Source organism: Nicotiana sylvestris, chromosome 5, assembly GCF_000393655.2.
Source record: "Nicotiana sylvestris chromosome 5, ASM39365v2, whole genome shotgun sequence".
Lineage (NCBI taxonomy): Eukaryota > Viridiplantae > Streptophyta > Magnoliopsida > Solanales > Solanaceae > Nicotiana > Nicotiana sylvestris.
In genome coordinates this window covers 117,583,954-117,607,930 of record NC_091061.1, presented here as the reverse complement: position 1 = coordinate 117,607,930, position 23,977 = coordinate 117,583,954, and the positions used below count along the sequence as shown (strand labels likewise).

General features: G+C 37.0%; 1 protein-coding gene across 1 annotated transcript; it reads right to left on the bottom strand.

The window, feature by feature from the left end:
• Positions 1 to 1,581: 1,581 nt before the first annotated feature.
• On the bottom strand, positions 1,582 to 23,869 carry LOC104215565 (cycloartenol Synthase-like). The gene is given in 20 exon segments (XM_009765715.2): positions 1,582 to 2,048; positions 3,136 to 3,219; positions 13,594 to 13,674; positions 14,643 to 14,820; positions 14,929 to 15,072; positions 15,170 to 15,216; positions 17,144 to 17,200; positions 17,385 to 17,483; positions 17,560 to 17,682; positions 17,777 to 17,899; positions 18,108 to 18,221; positions 20,426 to 20,510; positions 20,512 to 20,612; positions 20,930 to 21,096; positions 21,503 to 21,587; positions 21,702 to 21,896; positions 22,023 to 22,112; positions 22,321 to 22,506; positions 23,454 to 23,655; positions 23,754 to 23,869. Coding segments are annotated over 19 exon segments (2,271 nt in total). The 5' UTR covers positions 23,652 to 23,655; positions 23,754 to 23,869; the 3' UTR covers positions 1,582 to 1,934.
• Between the last annotated feature and the right edge of the window lie 108 nt (positions 23,870 to 23,977).

The following is a 23,977-nucleotide window of genomic DNA, read 5'->3' as shown; positions in this document are numbered from 1 at the left end:
CAATTGTTCTTGTTAAGAACAATTGACCAATGTAAGTCTTTAGTCAAAACGGGCGAATTTGCTCACAAAAATCAAAAAAGCGAAAAATTTGGGTTTTAGGGTTTCTGAGATTTGAAATTGGTGAATATGGGTGGGGATTTTGGGGAAATTAATGGTAGGATGACGTTTAGGAGAATATGGGGAGTATAGGGTGTAATTTTGGGCGGGTTTGGAGCAGTGCCGCCGCCGTGGGCGATTTCCGACGAGCAGCAGACGGTGGTGAGAAAGGGGTGAGAGAGGGACGAGTTATGTGGGGGGGTTTTTTTTGGGGGGGGGGGAGGGGTTCTGGTCTCAGGCAATTATATTAGAAGAAGTTGGTGAGTTTAGGGCCATTAGATTAGGAATATCAAGGGCTGAGATTTTCGTTATAAAAACGACATCGTTTTGATTATTTAGGGGATTGGACCGGAATGAGGAAGTTGGGCTAGGGCGAACTTGGGCATTTTTGGGTCATTGAAGCTTTGGCCCAGTGACAACATATTTCTTTAATTCCTCTTCTTTGTATTTTCTTCTTTCTTCTTTTTTTCTAATTTATTTTAAATTCTAAACTAATTAATTAAAACCCTAGATTAGGTCCTAAATCAAATCTAAATTGTGAAATAAATCTAATTAACTATTTCTAACATTCGAACAATTCATTAACTTTAAAACTAAAGGAACTTACTAATTTAAAACTAGAAACTAAAAATATGAAAATGAACAATATTTTTTGTGATTTTTGTTTTAATAGTGCAATTAATTAACAAATTAATCCTAAAAATGCACACACAAAACCTAAAATGCAATGCATGAAATTCTGAACATTTTAATGGTATTTTTCATGATTTTTTTTTTTTTGAAAATAAATGTGCAACTAAATGCAAACAACAATTAACAAGAAATTCTTAAGAATTCTATAAAACTAAAAAAGAAATAATAGAAATCGATTTTTGGGAAAATTTAGGAGTAATTTGTATTAGGCAAAAATTACATGCTCACAAGAAGCATTACTATTGGTTTAACCCGAAAAAATTAGAGGTCCTATTGCGCAAACATATTGAGCAAGGTGATAATCAACCTTTAAGACCGTAACGATCAAACTCGTTTCAGTTTCTAGTTTCTACGTTACATGTGTATTTGACAAGAAACAATGTACATAGACGATCAAAGTGGAATGATTAATTCAGATTTTCAATTCAAGCCTCTATAAGACGTAAGTTACTACGATAATACTTCGATAAGTTAGTAGTACTCTTGCTTTAAAACCTTGGCTTATTTATCTAGCAGTTCGTATTATCTCTTGACCATAATTTATGAATTCAGTTATCATGGGCACTGATGTAAATTACAAATTAATAAACTGTAAGTTTAGATTATATATATATATATACCCTGACTTCTAAACATGGCTTGATCTGTATACATAGACTAAACTTCTTAATTACACTGAGTTTGAGTTTATCATAAACACAAATTGCGTGGAAACAGAAACAGAGAAGGGCCAACACTTCAAAGCATAATTTGAAGTTTAAGTTTTAGTGGGGTGCAGAACAAGAAACAGAATGGAAGAATCAACCCCTTAAACAATTTCCTCTAATATGTATAACTGATGCAATAAACAAATAAAAATAATGGTTATAGAAACAAATATTTAAAACTAAAACCAAAAGAATAAACAGAAGATTTCCTGTTGTCGATTCAAGGCCACGAGGCCTGTTTCTGATCAATAAGAAATGCCCACTGCTTGTTCAATTTCACAGATTGCTCATAGCTAAAGCAACTCTCAACAAGAAAACTCATACAAAAGCTGTGAAATGGCTCACTGACAACTTCAGGGCATGTATTGAGGGCAGGATGAGAAGTAAGATAGATAATCACTAAAACTGGGACTTCCATAGTTCATCTAGAAATGCCACTCATTGAGCTTTAAGTACCTGAGATTGGTATTCTCCTAGAGCCCAAATTGGGAAGCTGTTCCTATATGCCGAATATGAAATCATGCAATTCTTGTTGAAGACCCCGATTATCTCCTGGGAAATTTAAGATTTGGCAAACATATACAAGTTAAAGCACATAATTTGTTTTGGCACGATTCTTGAAGAGAAGATAGTAAATAAGATGTCATTACAACTAAAATGGGTGAGATATTTTCTTGATTCATCGCATGTATTACCCCAACCAAGACTACACTTGTACATGCAAGGTGGAAAATCTTATGATTATAGTTCGATGCACGGTGAAAGAACTGATTTTTGCTATATTTAAGATTCGTGCATGCCCTTCTAGAGGAAGTTGTTAGTTCGTAAATACAAATAGAAGATTTTATCCAATCAGTTTCTGGTGCTCCAGTAAACTTAAATTTATAGTGACTGAGATTAATTCAGGCATTATATTTGAAGTCTAATAAGTCAACAATTAGGCTTATTGGCTGAAGGCATATCTTTGAGATTAACTAGGAACACAATGAAAGAATGAAATAAAGTACTCCCTCTGCCCCATAAAATGGCACTTTCTGCTCCTCGAGATTCAAACTACGTGAACTTTGACCAATATTTAAAATGTATTTATTTTATCAAATTAACATAAGAAGAATTGCAATTTATAGTACTTCTTATATAGTTTTTGAATATTCAGGTTTTACTTTTTAAAGTTTTTGAGTTGATCCAGTCCAGTTTAGCTTCAAAGATTAGTCAAATTGACTCTCGAAAAGCGAAAAGTTCCACATAAACTGGAAAAATCACAACAACCATCTAAACTTGTGAATCATCTGCAACTCCCATTATTTATTCGAGGAGGAACACTTCTATCAGGATTCAAAGGCTACAGGAAAAATATAAAAAGGATCAACCTTTCCAATACTTCACCCCTTTTGAAAGTCAAGCTGTCACCTGCTTTATAACTACCAATTTAAATTTTAGAATGGATCTCGTCGTTCAAGTTTAGCCTGACAATTATTTCAGTATGTAACTCGAGATTTTTGACCAATTGAAAATTGTATCGGAAGAACTTGGATGACTGGTACGTTTGAATCTAACAAACTGGGTTAATTCTTATAATGGTTAGCATTCTAAATATATATATGTTGCGACCTACAAATCTTAGTGGCCACAGAATTACCTGCTGAGGAAAATCTCCATTTTCAAGCTGAGAATTTATCAATACTTTCGCTGCACGGTGTAATGGGGCCGGATCTCTCTTGCCCTGCAGAAAGGAAAGCTAACACTTTAGTGGTGATCAGAAAGCAGAAGATTTCATCGATTTTATACAAAGCACAAAGTAAAGCAGCGACGAGTGTTTACACGTCAAGAAGTTGATAGCCAAAATCTAGAAGTGCATCAATTTTAGGCCTGAAGACACATAACTTAGCTAGACTCTTTTTTATCATTTTTTTAAACTTTTATAAGTGACAATTTGGTACAAGTTGAAGAGCCTCCATCTCTGTGATTATTTCTTGCAATCAACATCTCAGTTTAGGAATGGCAGGTATTAGTGTGTTACTTCAACCACTGATCATAGAATGCCAAAAGCTTTCCGTTTGGATGTCATCTCGGTAAATCATAACATGTTGAACCAATAAAAGCAAAAGAAATAATACATGGGATGTCATCATTTTGAAGGTTAACCTAATTTTCATGAAAAGATGCTTCCCAAGATCATCAGTACGTTGACTTCTTCCCTTTATCCACCCCTTCGATTTCTCCCCCATCCAAAGGAAAAAGAAAAAGAAAAAGTTAAAAGCAATAGTATTAATACTGCGGTAATTTCACCAAAATGCTCCGTGCAATACCTGTTTAACCAAAAATAGAGATTTCGGTCGAAGCTTATTTTTAGAAGAACTCGGGTTACTGATAATCAAATAGAAATAGGAATAATTGATGTAAATAATGACTGAATAGAAAGCAAAGTAAATTATTATATTCCAATAGTATTTCGTGTCCTTACAAATGTTCAGTCCTCACCTTTTATAGCTATTTCTAAGAAATACGTTTTTCTCCTTTCATAATGGAGTCATTATGGACAATTAATGACATTTAATGTAATGCTATAATTGGTAATCATAACTGATTCAATACAGATTCCATAACATTTTCCGTAATTAATGCCTATTAATTACCAATAATACGTATCTATATCCATTTTGCTATTTAGGTTCATTCTTTTGATGTGACCCCTGAATATCAAGAGGTTCGAGCACCTATCCTTTCTGATTTCCTTGGATCTCTGCCCGTACTTGCTGAAGCTCGTGCCTCTTCAACTATTCTTTACCAATTGTCATTCTTTTACCAGTCCATGTGTCATGATATGTCACCTCATAATTAATTCTATAGATGAACTTAATTTTTCCCAATACAGCTAGTCCCTCCACTTGCCATTTATTCATCAATAGAATATTTGGGAAGTGGATCTTATTAAAGCGGGAATATTTGCCGCCATTATCTCTTCTTTGGAACTGACGCTTCATATGTCACTTCCATTTAATGTTTGTGACACGTGGCATCCCCCGATTGGTTCTGCAACTTTTCAGCGTCTTTTAGGACTTTTTTAAGGCTTCATCAATTACGAAGCGACAGCTTCCATCATGACGTTTCCATCATTACACCTTTTCCCTTGACGGTTGCTTCTGAGTATAAATACAATTTTTCGTCTTTGTCTTTATCATAAAAAGTTTAGAATATTCAGTTCTTGTTTTCTTCTTCCTCGTACTACTATGTCTTCTTCAAACCCTAACCCTCGAAGAGTCTCCATTATTGATGACCTTCCTCTTGCCCCTGTTAGAAGTAGGAGAGGAGGAAGACTTCGTAGTTTAGGGTCTTCATCGATACGAGGTCTATTCCTCCAGTAAGTTCTACTCCACCTTCTAGAACTAGGGGTTATCTCTCCCAGAGGTCTTCGTCTAGAAATAAAGACTCTAATGAGCCTCTTCGTGAGTCTTTGGTAGATGAAATTGTTCCTGCTGAACTATCTTTTTATAGTGATAGAGAATAAATCAGAAACCAAGTTTCTTCTATGTCTTCTTTAGATCGTGCAGATATTTACCCATCTCAAATTACTGAAGGTCTGATCTCTGTTGTTCGTAGGGATTGCCCTGGAGACATGATTTCCCCATTATAATTCCCAATGCTAACCAAAGGATTACATCTTACTTGACTGGGTTTTCTTTTGTGCATACATACCCTTTTACATTGAATTTCAAACCCCCCATTGATCCTGTTATCATCGAATTCTGTCGTTTTTTCGATGTTTGTTTAGGACAGATTGGCCCCATTGTGTGGAGGGTTGTTGCATGCTTACGGCATTTAACCAATATGGTTGGTTTGCCTTTTACTTTCTTTCATTTGATTCATCTCTACTCTCCTAAACTTTTCCGCCATGGGATTTTCACTTTAGTAGCGAGAAGTAAGAGAGTGCTAGTTAGTCCAGAGGATGATAAGGACCGTGGCTGGTATGCCAGATTTGTTGTTGCCCCCACTGTTGGTTTAGTGGGTCAAGAAAATGTTCCATTTCCCGAGAAGTGGAATTTTGCACGTAAGTTTTCTTTTTACAACTTTTTCTATCTTTTCTCTCTATTTTGCTCGCTACCATTTAACTTTTCCCTCTTTTTCAGCAACCATGGGAACTGTTGATGAGATTCCCAATTTTCATGGTTGGGTAGGAAAGTTATTGAATGTTGCTCCTATGGAAGGTAGATCTTGGAAAAACCTGTCGCATGGGAACTCATGGTAAAGGCTTTTCTCATATCTTCTTCATATTTTTATTCATCCCTTTTTCAGAACTTGTTTTGATCCTTTTTTTATCAGGATTTCTCATTCGAGGTATTAGTGGCAATGCAGTCGTAGCTTCCGGAGTTTCCTTGGAAAGAGCTCAAGAGATAATCTTGGGTTCTTCATCGAAAAGGAAGGCTGATACGACTCAAGATTCTGAAGAAGAAGAAGAAGAAGAAGAAGAACAGGACGGAAGTTCCATGATTAAAAGGCAACGGGCCAGAAGGCGCGTCTTTTCAGATGATGAAGCAACCCCTCCCCGTTCTGCTCCCATTACCGAGCCTATTAAAGCCACCATGGTAATCTCTGATGATGACACTCCTGTGGCAGCTCGTGACTCTGATGATCAACTTTTTGCTCGTGGGTTTGGTGGTGACAATTTGGGTTTAGTTTCTGATAAAGTACTCCTTGCCTCATTTACCATGCATGTTCCTGTGACGTCTTCTTTACCAGTTGCAACTGCTGCCGTTGTTGCTCCGTCCCAAGCTGTTTTGACCTCTTCCACAGTTCCCCCTACTACTGTCCTTCATACCTAGGTTGGTTCCTCAATTGGAAGTGGAGCTATGAAGCAAATTATCATCGAGGTTCCTGCCGAGGGTAACCTTTTGAGAAAATCAAGTCGGGCTGACGTGTGGTTGAAACCTCTGATCGGTCCAGTTGAGAAATCCAAGCTTGAGAGTCACAACTCTTTGACTTGGATGAATAACATAGTGCAGTCATCTTTAAAGGTATTTGTTTCTTTTCACACTTTATTACATCTTTCTTCTATTAAAGTTCTTACCCCCCCCCTTTTTTTAGATCAATCTTAGAGCAGCAATTGAAGGTTTTAACTTCAGAGTTAGCAGTTGAGAAGGCTTCCTCAAATCAAGCTGGCAAGGATAAAAATCTCCTCGAGACATCGTTTTCTGAGCAACTCTCCAAAGCCAGTGAAGAGATTAGATAATTGAAGGCTTTGCTGAATGAAAAAGAAGTTTACGCCGGTGAACTTGTTCAATCACTTACTCATACCCAAGAAGATCTCCGTGAGTCTTCTAATAAGGTCAGTTTTCTAGAAAGTTCACTTGCTCCTCTACAAGCTTCTTATGATTCGGCCTTGGCTGAGAATGAAAAGCTCAAAAATGAGATTGATCAATGGGAGAAAGATTATGAGATTCTTGAGGACAAGACTGCCATTGAAGTGAGTTGGGCAATTTTAAACACACGCCACGATACCTTTGTGGAGGCTAGCCAAGAGGGTTTCAACTTGGATGCTGAGTTAGCCAAGATAAAGGAGACTATTGAAAAAACTCAGCAAGGCCAAGACTTCCATTATCCTATGGCTGATACTCCCGAGCATGTTGAAGATGATATGGGTACAGTGAATGCCCCAACTCCTGCAAGCCAACTCGAACCTTCTGCTCTAGTGACACTGCTTTAGATCCTTCTTCAGCCCCTCAGTGAAAGCTTATGAAGTGTGACTTCTTTTATTTACTTTCTTGGTGGAATGTGGTTTTAACCCTCGGTCCCATTTGAGGGTTTAGTTTTTTGAAAATGACAAGTCCCCAGACCTTTTCGGGGCATTTTGTATAAATGACAAATAGTTTACGACTAGGTTCATACTTAGTCTGAACCTTAATATTAAGAAGTTTTTGTTTTTACTTAATTGTCTTGAGCCTTTGTTTTGCTCGTTCTTGCCTTTATATTCAAGGACTTGTTAGTTAATTTGTGGGTTTAAGTTTTACCCTTTTTGCATTTTTTGTTTTATAAAATGCTTTATTAACTCCATGGATGTCTGAATCAAACATGAATTTTATAAAAGAGGACCTTTTTATACTCGACACTTAATGAGGAAGACGTCTCAACTTCATAATGGTGTAAATATACGAAAATGAAATAGGAACATACATGTTTCTTGAAATAACTTTGATAAAGTTTTCATCGGAACTTTGTCAAGTTTAAGTAACATCTTACATATATTTAAATATCTTCTATGACTTTTCGTAACTGTTTTTATTACAACAGATTTGCAAAAAAGGAAATAAAATCCAAGTTGCCTTTAACCTAGACATCATAAGATTTTGAAATCTATATGAAGGTTTTTTTTGACTGGCTTGTGTTATTGGCTCGTGACTTTGCTCTGCACTTGACATATTTGATGAGTAGACTTTTGGGCTTGACTTGAATTTAACTTTCATTCAATCTTCTTTGCCTTCTTTATACATATGTCCTATGTATATTATATAGTCCCCCAAGTGTTTGAGCTTTGAAGTATGAAATCTCGAGCACTTGATTACTCCTACCATGTGGTCCTTTTCCTGAAAAGGAAAAACATACGGGACTCGGAGGTACGATTGTAGATGAAGACTGCTTAACCCACTTAAATTTCTATCAGAATAGTTGTAACCGTAGACCGGGAATTTATATTTTTCCACGTGTCTTGCAGGTCGTGATTCATCACTTAGTACGGGTTAGCTTTTTGCCTATCATCTAAAATCGTTAGTAAAATTTTAACAATTCAAAAATAAAATTTTAAAATGAGGGTACCTGCCCGTGGATATTTCCTTTCCTTAGAAATAGTATCTCTTCAGATGAACGACATTCCAATGTGAAGGTAAAATCTTGTCATCCATTGTTTCCAGCTCGTATGCTCCTTTTCTTGCGATACCGTGAATCTTATAAAGTCCTGCCTAAGTTGGACTTAACTTTCCCGCACTAGCTGCTCTCGTGGATTGGAAAACCTTCTTGAGTACAAAGTCCCCAATCTTGAAGTATCTTAAACGAGCTTTCCGGTTATAGTATCGTTTCATAACTTATTTTTGCGCTGCCATCCTTATTAGTGCAGCTTCCCTTCTTTCTTCAAGTAAATCTAGTTTTATTCGCATTTCTTCTTCATTAGACTCCTCAGTTGCTTGTGTATATCTCGTGCTTGGCTCCCCTATCTCGACTGGGATCAAGGCTTCAGCTCCATATACAAGTGAGAACGGTGTTTCACCCATACTTGTTTTCGTTGTTGTGCGGTAAACCCACAAAACACCAGGTAACACCTCTGGCCAATTGCCTTTGGATTCCTTCAATCTTTTCTTCAAATTGTTGATAATGACTTCATTCGTCGATTCAGCTTGTCCATTACCCACCGGATGGTAAGGCGTTGAAGTAATCCTTTTAATTTGCCAACTTTGAAAAAATTCTGTGATTTGTGCGCCTATAAATTGCGGGCCGTTATCACATACGATTTCCTTTGGTACGCCGAATCGGCATATGATATTTCGCCAAATGAAATCTCTGACCTCTTTTTCTCGTACATGTTTAAAAGCACATACTTCTACCCACTTAGTAAAGTAATCAGTGAGTACTAGCAAAAATCTTACCTTGCCTTTTGCTTGTGGTAGTGGACCCACGATATCCATCCCCCACTTCATAAAAGGCCACGGTTAGAAACAAGAAATCCCAAAAACTTCCCTGACGAAACGCCAAATGCACATTTCTCGGGATTTAGCTTCATGTTAAATTTACGGAGAATCTGAAATGTATCAGACATGTGCTGAATATGATCCCCTGCTTGTTGAGATTTGACCAGCATATCATCTATGTAGACTTCCATGGTTTTCCTTAAATGTTCTTGGAACATTTTGGTCACCAACCTTTGATATGTGGCCCCAGCGTTTTTGAGGCCAAATGGCATTACTTTGTCACAGTAAGTCCCCCTGTCTGTTATAAATGAAGTTTTTTCCTCATCTAGGGGATCCATTTTGATTTGATTATACCCTGAATATGCATCTAAAAAGCTTAACAATTCATGTCTTGCAGTAGCATCAATTAGTTGATCTATATGCGGTAATGGAAAAGAATCTTTAGGACAAGCTTTGTTTAGGTCAATGTGATCTATACAGACTCGCCATTTACCATTCTTTTTTGGTACTACTACAGTATTAGCTAACCAATTTGGATACTTTACCTCGCGGATAGACCCAATTTTTAAAAAATTTTGCACCTCATCTTGAATCACCTGATTTTTTAAAGATCCCTGCTTTCTTTTCTTTTGTTTGACCGGTGGATATGATGGATCTTCATTTAACTTGTGAGTCATTACTTCCGGAGGTATTCCTGTCATATCAGAATGGGACCAGGCAAAACAATCCATGCTAGTTTTCAAAAATTCAGTCAACTTATCTTTCATTTCGTGGCTTAAGTTAGCCCCAATGTAGACTTTCCTTTCAGGCCATTGTATGAATGGTTCTACAGCCTCCAACTCTTCAATCGTTGTTTTGATGATTTCATTTTCTTCCGGTTCTTGGATGGAATCGGGCATCGAGTCTACATCTGTCCGCCCGTGTTCAGCTGAGGCTTGTGTTGCAGCATCCTCAACTAAATTCTGTAATTGCTATTTTTCTTCGTTTTTTGCGCTTGAATCTGCTATGGAGTTGATGCTCCTAGATGTCTGTTGATCACCACGGATTTGACGTATTCCCCATTGTGAAGGGAATTTAATAACTTGATGTAGAGTAGATGGCACAACATCCATTTCGTGAATCCATGGTCTACCGAGAATCATATTATAAGCCATGTCCATCTCTACCACCTGAAATTTCGTATCTTTAACAACTCCCTCTGCGAATGTTACGAGTATTACCTCCCCTTTTGTTACGACGCTTAAATTGTCAAAGCCGGATAAAGTATGCGCCTTAGGTACCAGCTTATCTTCAGCTTGCATTTCGTTTAATACTCTTAGCAAAATGATGTTCACAGAGCTACCTGGATCAATCAAAACTCGTTTCACATTAGTATCATGTACAAGTAGAGATATTACCAGTGCATCGTTGTGTGGAGTTAGTACGCCATCTGCATCTGCATCATCAAATGTAATACTTTCTTCTTCTAAAACATGTCGAACCCCCTTCCCGTGTGTGACTGTAACCTTTGAAGCTTTCTTGGCTGTCGTATATGTTACGCCATTGATTTCTTCTCTCCCGCTTATAACGTTAATGGTCCTTTTTGGAGAAGGAGGTTTAGGGGGCTCCTGCCTGTTCTTCATGTATGCTTGTTTACCTTTTTCACTAAACAATTCGGTAAGATATCCTTGCTTTAATAAATGGTCAACTTCACCTCGCAGCAATCTACAATCTGCCATTTTGTGACCATGATCATTATGAAACTCGCACCAGAAATCAGGATTTCGCCTATTCGGATTTGATCTCATTTCCTTTGGCCACCGCACCTTATCACCTATGCTTCTTAATACTGCTACTAATTCTGATGTGCTAACATTGAAATTGTAACCGCCGAATTTTGCCTTCGAGCTTCTACCATCATCTCTCGTCTCTCGTGTGTTTCGCTCTTTCCCAAACCTTGACGATGAGCCCGACTCTCTATCTCTCGATTTGTGATTGTACCTTGTATTGTCCTGCTTTGAACGTGAGTCTCTTCCTACTGGTCCCATGTAAGGCTCGTATCTATTTTTTCCGGACCTTTTTTCAGTTTCACCACGTCTCGAACTTACCCTCTCTTCTTTTTGAGACCGAGAGATGGTATCTTCTTCTGTCCTCAACTTCGTGTTGTATCTATTGTAAACATCATTCCAAGTTGTTGCTGGAAATTCACGTAGACTTTCCTTGAGTCGTCTCGTGGCTTTTGAACTTTCCTCGTTTAAATTACTAGCAAAAGCCATAACTGCCCAGTTATCAGGTACGCGCGATAACATCATCCTTTCACGCTGGAATCTGTCTACGAATTCTCTAAGCAGCTCTGAATTCTCTAAGCAGCTCCGAATCTCCTTGCTTTATTTTGAAAATATCCTCCATTCTTTTTTCGACTTTTTGAGCTCCCGAATGGGCTTTGATAAATGAATCTACAAGCTCAGCAAAAGAATTTATAGAATTTTCGGGTAAAAGAGAATACCATGTTAATGCTCCCTTGGTAAGTGTTTCACCGAATTTTTTGACCAATACTGATTCAATTTCTTGTTTGGTCAAGTCGTTGCCCTTCACACCAGTTGTGAATGCAGTCATGTGGTTTCGTGGATCAGTTGTGCCATCGTATTTTGGAATTATCGGGCATCTTGAATTTCTTCGGAATTGGCAGAGGAGCAGCACTGGGCTTCCAAAGTTGTTGTGAATATTTATCCATATCTATTCCCTTGATTACAGGCGGTACTCCAGGTATTTGCTCTATGCGATCGCTTTGCTCCTTGAGCTGTTTCTGCAAAGTTAATACTAAATTTTGTAAATCAGAATTGACTATGTTACCTGGTTCTCCATCACGAGACTCGCTGGGAGTTCTAACACTGCCTGAATTAACGAGTCCAGAACGTGAGTTTTCCAAAGTGTTATTATTCGGAGTTGGTGTTGGCGGTGCAACCGGCAACTGACTGGTAAAAGCCTGGAGAGCGTTATTGACTTGTTGAGCAATTAATTTCTTAAGAGCGTCATCGAGTGCTTGTTCATTCATAACTCCGTCATTTTGATTTGCTTCAGATTCGTCTGGAGTCCCCTCTCATGACTATCGCTGAGAATGTTGTGGCGAAGGAGGTTGGGTTCTGTCATCTGCATCGTTCACTTGATGTTGTGGATCTTGAGGTGGTAAATTGTGTTGATTATTGTCGTTGACATTCGACATGATCGTTTTTGATAAAAGAATCGATTTGGAAAGCAGACGATTATGAGATTCCCGGTAACGGAACCAATTTGTTTAGCCAAAAATAGGGATTTCGGTCAAAGCCTATTTTTAGAAGAACTCGGGTTACTGATAATCAAATAGAAATAGGAATAATTGATATAAATAACGACCGAATAGAAAGTAAAGTAAATTAGTATATTCCAATAGTATTTCGTGTCCTTACAAATGTTCAGTCCTCACCTTTTATAGTTATATCTAAGTAATATGTTTTTCTCCTTTCATAATGGAGTCATTATGGACAATTAATGACATTTAATGTAACGTTATAATTGTAATCATAACTGATTTAATACAGATTCCATAACTTTTTCCGTAATTAATGCCTATTAATTACCAATAATACGTATCTATACCCTTTTTGCTATTTAGGTTCATTCTTCTGATGTGACCCCTGAATATCAAGAGGTTCGAGCACCTATCCTTTCTGATTTCCTTGGATCTCTGCCCGTGCCTGCTGAAGCTCATGCCTCTTCAACTATTTTTTGCCAACTGTCATTCTTTTACCAGTCCATGTGTCATGATATGTCACCTCATAATTAATTCGATACATGAACTTAATTTTTCCCAATACAATACCATCATTACCCAGATCAATCAAAGTAACAGGGCATCAAGTCACCTTAGGCCTCAACTAGTTTCCATCCCATCTTGACATCTTGTTACCAAGCACATTATATGAGTAGAGAACCATTAAGAAAGCAAGAGAAATGAAATATGAATGCAATTCACATGACCGACACATAAACATGTATCCTTAGAAAAGAAATCCTCCACCATTGACCTCCATGGGAAAATTAAATAAAAAGATGTAATAATCATACTGTAGACGTGGTTAGACCACATCCTCACCTAAATCACTTGAAATTTTCCAGCAACACTGCCAGCAACCATTTTGAAATTTTCATCCATGAGAATCCAGGGCAACTGACATGAAGTCTATAGCTGACTCCAGAAATTTTCCATAACACTCAGCAGTAATAAACTAATCTTTCAAATTAATGGCAAACCATCAATTAATTAGCTTTGAAAAATTAGTTTTGGTCCAAAAGATCAAATCATAATTTGTATAACAGATTCTGGTCCTCAAAGCTCTGACAAGACAAGGTGGTTTAACTAACATCTCCTTGGAATGAGCCATGTTTGAGGTGGAAACTAGTCATACCTGTCCAGCTTCAATAAGAGCCAGCATAGCCCATGCTGTATTAACAATGTGAGATCTGTTGCCCTCAAGATTTGTATACACCTATAAAAGTAAGAAAGTGAAAATAAAAGACACAAATTTTGAAAATTAGTTTCTAGAACTGAGAGGCAAATAATTCCAGTAATTGCAAATAAGTTAGAGTTATGGCCAGCACTTGAGTGGAAATACAGCAGCTAATAGCTGCGGACATAGTTATCGAATTGACTGTAACATTTTTCTATTGAACTGCATTACCAAACTAGTTAATTATACTTGTAACTCAGTGGTTCATTAATGATTTCAATGATACCTCTAACAGACAAGTTCTAAATCAAAGAGTTTTTTTTTCCTATTCATATATGGTTGATATTAAGGACTTCATCTCTCATTTTATCCAGCTGAAGAAAGTGAAGAAAGTCAAGGACATGGCCCTTGACAGGGAATTGTGGAGGTCGAGCATTAAGGTTGTAGGTTAGGGGGAAGTTGTGAATATTTGTACAGCGCACTAGAGTGAGACTAACCAGTTAGGAGTTAGTCTTAGGATACTACTGGTCATCTATTGATGCAGGGCTTTATCTGCTTGTTATTATTATACGATCCATCTATTTCGTATTTCTTATATTGTTATTATTTTATTATGAGTCTATTGATGGTACTAATATATCGTCTCTTATTGCTTTCTTGAGCCGAGGGTCTCCTGGAAACAGCCTCTCTGTCCCTCGGGGTAGGGGTAAGGTCTGCGTACATATTACCCTCCCCAGACCCCACTTGTGGGATTATACTGGGTCGTTGTTGTTGTTGTGAAGAAAGTGAGGTACTAAAAACCTAGAAGCAAGTTTGAAGAACTTAATCATTCTAGCATGGTTACTAAAGATTCATAGCTTTATTAGTAGAGAACATCTCTATACATGTTTTGATGTTAAACATTTACATGAGATTAGTGCTTTATACCATGCATAGCAAGATTACAAGGTACACAGAGAACCATGATAGCTCTTACATGAACTGACAAGGTATGAAATGGCATTTACCTTATTCTGACAAGACAGATAACTCTCTCCCCAGCCACCAGACAATACTTGTTTGGACAACAGAAAATCACAGGCCTTGCGGATGCTAGAAGAATTGTTGAAGCTCCTCCAAGCAGCCAGCAGGCCCTTCACCCCAAACCATGTGCCGTACGTAAAGCAAACTCCCCAAGATCCGTACCTAACCAGAAACCTCAGAGATTAAGTGAATTCTAATGGTTTTACTAGCCAAAGAGGGGAAAAAGAACAGTAAACAAGAAACAGGCTATAACTGGAAACAAGAACTAACCAGGAGCCATCTGCTGCTTGAATCTTTTCAATGTATGAGGCACCTTTTCTTATACAATGGTCCACTTCTTCTTTCCGATACCCGGGGTATAATTTCTTAAATGCTGCTAAAGCTTGAATTACAGCTGAGGTACACTCTACATAACTGCAAATAATTTTGGCTAATCTTAAGTTCCAAACCTTTTTGCACACACCTCAAGTAGTCTGATAGATGAAACAAGGTACAGGTGCAGATGCCTTACGGATAATCAATAACAATATCACCGAAAGTCTCAGCAGGGTTGACTATCTGAAGGAGGAAAACATGATTCCACATTAACAATGGACTTGCATAATAGAAGTCTAAGAAGCAGAAGAATGACAAAACATGTAAGTAGTGTCTTATCTATATTATCAGTAATGAGAAAGATAGCAGTTCCTTTGCCGAGAACTCATGTTTTCTCTTGCATTTAATTAACTTTATTCTATTTTATATTTTCCATGAGAATCCTTTCAATTGTATAGTTTATTAGTCAATACATCTATATCTTAAATTTTTAGCAATTGCGTTTGCAGTCTCTCAATTGCATGTGTTATAGGGAGTTAGATGTTTTACTCATGACTCATGAGTAGCTATGCGAATATAAGCTAGGAGCAAGGATTCCATTGAATTCAAACCATAAAGCATGAAAGTCTTTTTCCTCCCATTAGAATAAAAGAATAAATGAAGGAATCCAATTGCCTCTTCTCTGAAAAGCCCAAACAGAATTACACGGACCCAAGAAAAAGGCATGAACTCAATCTTCGGCCCTTACCCTGAGTTTATCAAATAAAGGAGATAAATATCTCCCTAAGGAGACCCTCCAAACAATCTCGGGAGAAATCTATGAAATAAGTGAGAAATATTCTAGGAATTAACAAAGAGAAAAAAAAAAGGAAAGAAAAGAAATGCCGAAAATGGGTGAAACAGAAGAGATGGTAAAAGGTTCTGAATCCAACATAATACACTGGTACAGTATTCCCTCCTAGCATATGCATTGTCTAGTTACATAACACAACTAGTATTCTTTATAAATAAAATTTTAAAATGTATTACGGTAAAATAATATGTTGCGCGGACTCTCCAAAATGTAGCCGCACCCGTGTTGGGTCCTTCAAAAATGCACTACTTTTGGAGGATCCAACACATATCCGGCCACATTTTCGGAGAGTCCGAGCAACATAGGTAAAATGCTTGTGATATGTAAATGGCTTGGCCCCAACTATATCAGACAAGCTGTAAATGATTAAACAGGCATGCAGCATAAGCAAATACCCTAGGTTTTCATCACAGTGTAGTTCACCAGTAGAGCAGATGTTGAAGTCGTAGAAGTAACTTTAGAAACTAACAGGGGGCATAAACGTAAAACAGATCTGTAATGAAGCCTTTCATGTAAAAATTTGGCAAGGCTCTCAGCTTTCCAAAGGCGAAAAAGAGTGGAGAATCCCCCGTTTTCCATCTGAAAGCAGGGAACCACTTCAAAAAGGAGAACAATGTACTAGCTTCTAAGATGACTATCAAACCCTCAAAAAAGGCAGTATCACAGTTTGCCTCCTATTAAACATCTGAAAAATGATTAACTAACAAAAACAACTACTACATCTAAATGAATCCAGGGATCTAATGACATCAAAGAACTTTTTACAAAACCAACTTTTCTCGTACCCTGTTTGGACTTCAGACACCTAGAGTCCTATACTAACATTTTTCATTTTGCTAAGACGTGATAATCCAGTTGCCACAACAGCCCTGGGTATCTGCACTCCTAGGCGTTCAAGTGCCTAGCACTTATACAACCAGGTAGTCTGAAACTGTTGGACTCATCAGCCATTATACTGTTCTAACATATCTGCATACCCTAACCTTAGAGGAGATAACCATCCTGTTGTCCTGGAGAATTGTGATAGCTGATAAAAATGTAGAGATCACGAGCAACTACTTGCTTTAGGTCATAGAAGTAGAGGATGGCATATAAGGAAAATATAAAATTTGGTGAAACGGGAACATTATTTGAAACTTCAAATGCTATAAAAAGGCAAATTAGTGCATAGAAATCCAAAACTCAGGGTGGTGCGATTGGGTTACACAAGTGAACAGCTATTACAAGATAAGTAGATTATTAATATCAGTATGCTCCTTGCTGTAAAAGCTAAAAAAACATTGATATGGAACTAATGTTATTTGCCAAACTGAATACCTCCAACCATGGATATGACCTTGACAGTTCATACGTCGCAATGCCACCATCAGGATTCTGCATATTACATCCTAGAAAAGGCTTCATCAATAATTCAAAGCAATGTGCAGTTTCAAGATATTACAATAACTATATGTTGGATATGTAACTACCAAGAATCCAGTTGCAAGAAATCATCAAAAGGCTGATCTAATGAGGAAAAAAACCATATTTTCCAATTACATAAAGAAAATGCTTTTACCAGTAATGATAGCATAACATTTACAGCATCGTACAAACGCTTTGCCTCCAATGGTTCACCAACAATCTCCATGGGAAGTTTGGAGAGTTGAAGACATACCTGATAGACATGGCACAAAGGGATTACTACAAATGAAAACGTCTCAACAAATGAAGGTTTTAAAAAAAATGCCTACTTTAAGCCCCTCCGCTGTACAATCTGAAATAGGCCAACCATGATCTGCAGTAGAGAAAGGCCAAGCTCCTTTTGAAATATGACGATACCAGAAATCAAGATTGCCTGGGCAATCCTCTAACACCTTTACAAAAAATAAGAATTTAGCACACCAGAGATGAAAAACAAGATAAATAAGGACAAAACGCCACATATATATTAAAGAGCAGAGGTATTACCTGCGTGTCTTTCATGTACGTGTGTGCTTTTCTCAAAGTTGGACCATAGTCTTCACCAAGGTTTGTCGAAATGATTGCTTGAATAGCAAAAGAAGTATCCCATGATTGACTTCCATTATATCCCTGCAATTTGGCATCATATCATCTTTAGACTACTAGAAATAAGGAAAATGATGTTAACAATTAATATCATAGCAACTATAGCGGGGAACTTGAGAAACTCTGCCAATTCAATCATCTATAAAGTTAAACTGTCTTACTTTCCAGAGAAAAATAAAATAGAACTAATTACTATAGGACTTATGAATATTATCAAGTAATATTTCTAGACCTGCATTTTCATGCCATCTTCAGCAATCCATAGATAATCATATAATCGTGGAATATGTAATTTGAAAGCTTCCGAATTAGGATCTTCCGCCCAGCAACAAAGCATATTTAAGACCTGCACATGATGGATCAGTTTACCATAAAAAGGGATGAATATATGATGTAGCACCAGAATGGAGAAGGGACACTGGTAGAAAAATAGAGAGAGAAAGATAAATCAATTCATAAAGTGTTATACATGAAGTGAATACCAAACAAAGCACTCCAGATTCCTATTAATAGGAAAATGAGTTCTGAACAAGTTATGACTCTTAAAACTATTATAACTCTATCTTTAACATAAGACTAGACAAAATCTTACTTATAATTAGAAAACAAAATATTGTCTCTAACTAAAGATAAAACCTTATCTAATTAAACGAAGTAGGATGGTCTATACTTTATTCCAACAAAAAGAAAAAGGTAAAATTAAAACTAGAGATGACAATAATGCAATGTCTTATTGAACTACATCATGTTCCCACAGTTGGGAAATAACATGAAAATGATGAGTGCAAAATCAGGTCAAACTCCAAAAGTTCCAGATTTATGGAATAAAATTCACACTTATTGAATTCATGCAGCATGAAGCAATGATCCTTTTATTAAATATAGTTTTGCTTCAAACCACCAATTAAAGTAAACAAAATTTCCACTTGTAATGGCGTCTTGCAAAACCTAATAACCATCTCCAAAATTCAAGAAAGATTTGAAAAGAAGGTCCATTGAATGTTGAGGTATGGGTTACATTGCAGAGGATAGGATGATGGGTGTTTTATTATGTACATGGTGCAAATGAGTGCAACAGCCTGTGATGAATCAAAACCTAAACTCTAATACCAAGTTGATGCAAGACTAGAAGGATCGAGGGAGAAGGGAGAGAACATAGAGAGAAATAGGACAAGGAAAAAGAAAAATAAGATTGAAAAATCAATTAATAATGTATTACTCAGCTCATCAAACTCATCTCCTCCTACAAAGTACATCAAAATCCTATTTATACACTGATGAATTCTGAACAAGTTAGAACTCTTAAAACTACTCGAACTTTAGTAAGATAAGATGATAAAACCTTATCTTTGATTAAAGATAAGATAATATCTAACAACTTCCTTTATCCCATCTTATGTGACAATCTTTCCTTATTAATATATTCTAAAAAGAATGACACGTGTCTATATCTAGAAACAATTTAACGTATATTTCCTTTTTACCCTTCATGGGATGCTTTTATAGCCACATAATTTCAGGCCTATGTCATGGCATGTTTCCACAAGTTTCAAAAGTATATTTGTTTCTTTCTCCGTCTAGTCAAACACCACCATATAAATTGAGACAGAGGAAGTAATACATAAAATCTAATCTCTACTTTATTTCTAACTAAAAGATAAAGGTAAAATTAGACTAGAATTTAAGATAGTAAAATTCAATGTTATATGGAGCTACATCAATATATTTGACAAACTGAAGGTTAGTTTGTAGCTCATCGAGGAACAATTGACTAAGTTGCACAGACTCAAGGGCGGGTGTCTGATACGGGTGTGGATCTAGAGGTAGAATCCTTCATGATCTAAGTTTTAAGATTCGGGAATACATATTCAGGTACCTAGATATGGATGCGAAGATTCTCCTAAAAATATTTAAAATATCTAAAAATGGAGTTATAAAAATTGTCTCAATTATGAGACATTATGAGAAAAAGTTATAAGGTATTCTGAGGCGTACAAAATATTGATCAAAAGGAGAATCTGAGAAAGAGAAAAAAGGAAAATGACTAACTTAGAGGTTTCTACATACATGGTATTCCAATTTTTCTTCAATTTCACCTTAGCTTTTGTTTTTATTTCAGATACAATGGTATCTATCTCGAATTTCTACGTCGATTTTATCAAAGTACCCAAAATCGGTTGACCTCCAGACTCCATTTGTGGGCTTATACTATGTTTGTTATTGTTGATGTATTCTACCCAAAATCGGTTGACCAGTTCCGATACCGATCTCACACCCACACCCACGTCGTGTCCGACACGGGTACGGCACTGAAAGTGAAGAGTCCGAGCAACTTAGACAATTGAAGAAACTTCCCAAACATAAGTATGAAAGAAGTAGCAAAAAGATTAGTCTAAGATTTAAAGGTGAAAACAATTAACAACAAATGCTCTGGACCAGGAAGAAACATCGACAAATTCCCACAATTCTTCCACAGGTCGTGTATCATACGAGACAGGGTTTGATTTTGATTACTTTAACGTATCCACAAAAGAAGTTTAGCATTAGTACCTTGTTCACGGGCCCTATGCATATGTAGCGAGTATTTTCATCTTCATAATGTATGTGGTCCATTACAGTGCGGAGCGCTTTCTCTCAATTTTTTCCCAGGCCAATGCATAAAAATCGGCTCCACAAGCTTGTCAAGAGAGGCCCAGAGGATGTCCTGAACTAGAGGATGAGGGTAGTAGAGGTCTTCCTGCTCATTAAAACAAAATGAAAGCTATAAGGAAAAGAACAGTAAAAAAGTCGCAATCCACATAGTCTTACATCGGCTGCTTATTATACAGGATTTCTTTTGATGCAGACAGAATTAACATCAGGAGCTTTGGATAATAGTAGCTCATGAAGTAGCTTATTGGGTTGAGTTAGGATCAAGATCCATTTCTTCACAGATAGAATAAGTGAGATAGTAATTGATATAGCAGGACACTTCTAGCTCTTCTCATGATTGTCCCTAGACTAGACACAGCAAATATGCGCCTTTCAATTGCATTAATTACTATTCATACTAACCTTTGCACATTCATTGCGTGCTTTATTCCAGTTTATTTCGTGATAAGGGACTGTGAAGAGCTCATTTCTCACAGATGAAACTGTTGGTGTGATTGGTCCAACAAATCTTTTACCATATAAGTATGACATTGGCAGATAAACCATCCGGCAGTGGCACCACATCCTTCCTGGAAGATTTAACAAAATAAGTGTTTTCTTTAGAGAAGACAAGACGCAGCTGTTTCTGAAAATGAATCAGCTGGTTTGAATGCTTAGCATTTTCGGGAAACAAGAGAATAGACCGCCAATAAACAGCCTAATGGGAACATAAGCTACTTACTGAAACTTTAAGACCCATAGAAATTACATTTGGTATGAAGAAAGGTTATTTACTTGAATTGTGGCTTGCCAACCTAATCAGTTGATACGAACTTGTTACTTATTTTAAAGAAAAATGTAGAAATAAAATCAGACCTGCTTTTTCATCTGTCGCCAGACACGAATTATTACGCTGAACTTGAGATCTTCTTATAAGTACACTGGATTTGAAATTTACAAATTGAAAATAATGAACAAAAGAAACTGCAGACTGACCTGGATGAAATGGAAGGATATAGGGAAGAAGCCATATTTCTGGAGGAAGTGGATTGTTCCCAGACCACTCAAATATGCCAAGCACCTAATGAATCAGTGGGGCAAGAAAATGTAAAATTATCAAGAATACATCACCTGACACACATCTAACAAAGCACGCGCGAAGTAAATAAATAAGTAAAAGTTAAAGTTACTAAACTGAGAGCCACATTTTCCCCCACGAGGTTATTGCAGTGGCACTACCATGGTCCAAAATCCATTTGCGTCCCTTCTCCATTGCCCCTTCTCCGCCATTAGTTCCTTCACCGAGCAACCTCAGAGTAACATAACTCAAAACAGAACCAAACATGGTACTGGGGCTTTCAACATGCAAACCCCACCCACCATCACTGTTCTGCCATTTAACGATGTTAAGAAAAGTTTAGAATAAACAGAAAAGGAAGTCCATCAGGAAAACTTCAGAAAATTGACAACAGAGCAATACAAATAATAAGAAATAAGTTCAAAATGTTGTACATGCCTGATGATTGTAAAGATAACGACATATCTCTCGTTTATGCTCTTCGGATAACACTGCACTCAGTGCCCCAGTAACAGATAATGCAATAACCTATACCATTAGATTAACAACATAAAAAACAAAGAAAGCGAAGTGCTTATATTTGGTCTGTATAATGAGATCGATCGTCATTGATTACAACATAGACTAGCAGAGGAAATGTACATTACGACATAGCAAAAGTTTACAGCCTAATTTCAAGCCATGAAATAAATAGGAATGTGATTTTATAACCAATCAATGCAAGAAAAGCAATTACCAGGCCAGGCATTAGAAACATTGGCCCTCCATAATCTCCTGCCCAGTGACCATCATGAGCTTGTAGAGTAGAATAAAAACTGAGAGCCCTTTTCAATGTGGTGGCTACATTATCTTCGGTTACATCTCCAATGTCTATAACTTGGACTTGGGGCAAAATTGTACCCGAGGGGTTCTCCTTTGAAAACTGAAATTCAGAAGAGAAAACAAAGAAGAATGTGATAACGACTACTTCGTATGGGAGATACTCACAAGAATCAAATGCTGCTATCTTTTTCACCTAGAACAGCTGTTAAAAGAAATAATGAGTGTCATGCTGCCAAGTCACCTAGCAAATTGTAGACTAGGTTCTAAAACACCCCAACACATATTCCATTCTTGTCCATGTGAAAGTTACACACAGGATACAAGATAATTATGAGCTGATAGAAGCATACAATCAGTACTTCTAAGTAATTCTGGAAGAAATCAAACTAATACTGCCAGCGCATATAGCTATAGTATTATTTTGGCGAAGTGTCCACAGAAACATATACAATCTGATATCACAAACGTCTGTCATATTTATCCCAATATACAACAACAACAACAACTACTATGCCTCAGTCAGAACCAAGTTGTAGTCGGCTATATGAATCCTCACCAACCATGTTACTCCATATAAACTCATCCGAGGCCAAAATTATCCAAAATAATAATAATAATAATAATAAATAAATAAATAAAATAAAAAAAGCACTAGCAGTTCATTATATTTTTCAACTGACATATAAATATCTGATAGACTAAACAACTCTTGGAAAAGCATAGGATGTAAAGTAAAAGCGCTAACAGAGAATTTCACATCCTCTCCGATATATATGTAACACAAAAAAATCTTAGAATCTTCAATAAAGAGGAGGAATATTCATACAAAGTAGCAGAGAACTATAGAGCACAAAGTACAAATCTACATAAGAATTAAGCTTTGAAGCTGACACAAGTACATAGCAAATCACCATACATCTTTCCAGTTTCCACAGAGAGAAACAACAACAATAAGAGTAACAATAACAAACAACAACAACAACATCAAGGATCAAGAAATGTGGTAGATATTTGCGAGAAGGTAAATTTCAGTGATCATCACTCCACCTGATAACGCATAAGAAGATCAGAACTGTGTTTTGTCTCAAAACGATTGTTGCGAAACTCTTCGCGAAACTTCTCGATCTCAGCTAGGTCTTCCTCAGACCCGATGTTCGAATCAAACTCCCAGACCTGCCGTCCTACGTGATTGTTCAACGACCGAAGCCATGGATTATCTCCTTCACCAACCTTCAACTTCCACATTCTTCTACAAAAGAAAAAAAATACTACAAAATTGAATTAAACCAAACAAGAAAACTAACTAAAACTGGGAGCAGTATAATAGAGGAAAAAGGAGAAACTTACAGACGCGAGAATTCACGGGAGAAAGAGATCAACGGTGCGGGTGGAGGAGTTCGCCGGCGAGGGGAGTACGGTGGTATCAATTTGGCGAAGCGCGAGAATGCATTTGATAGTACAGAGTAATGGTGTGACGTTGAAGTGTAACTAACTATATTGAGGTAGGGTATAGTTTTTTGAGTTATGATGTGGTCCCCATGCAACTGAACACGCTTGTCATTTATTCATGG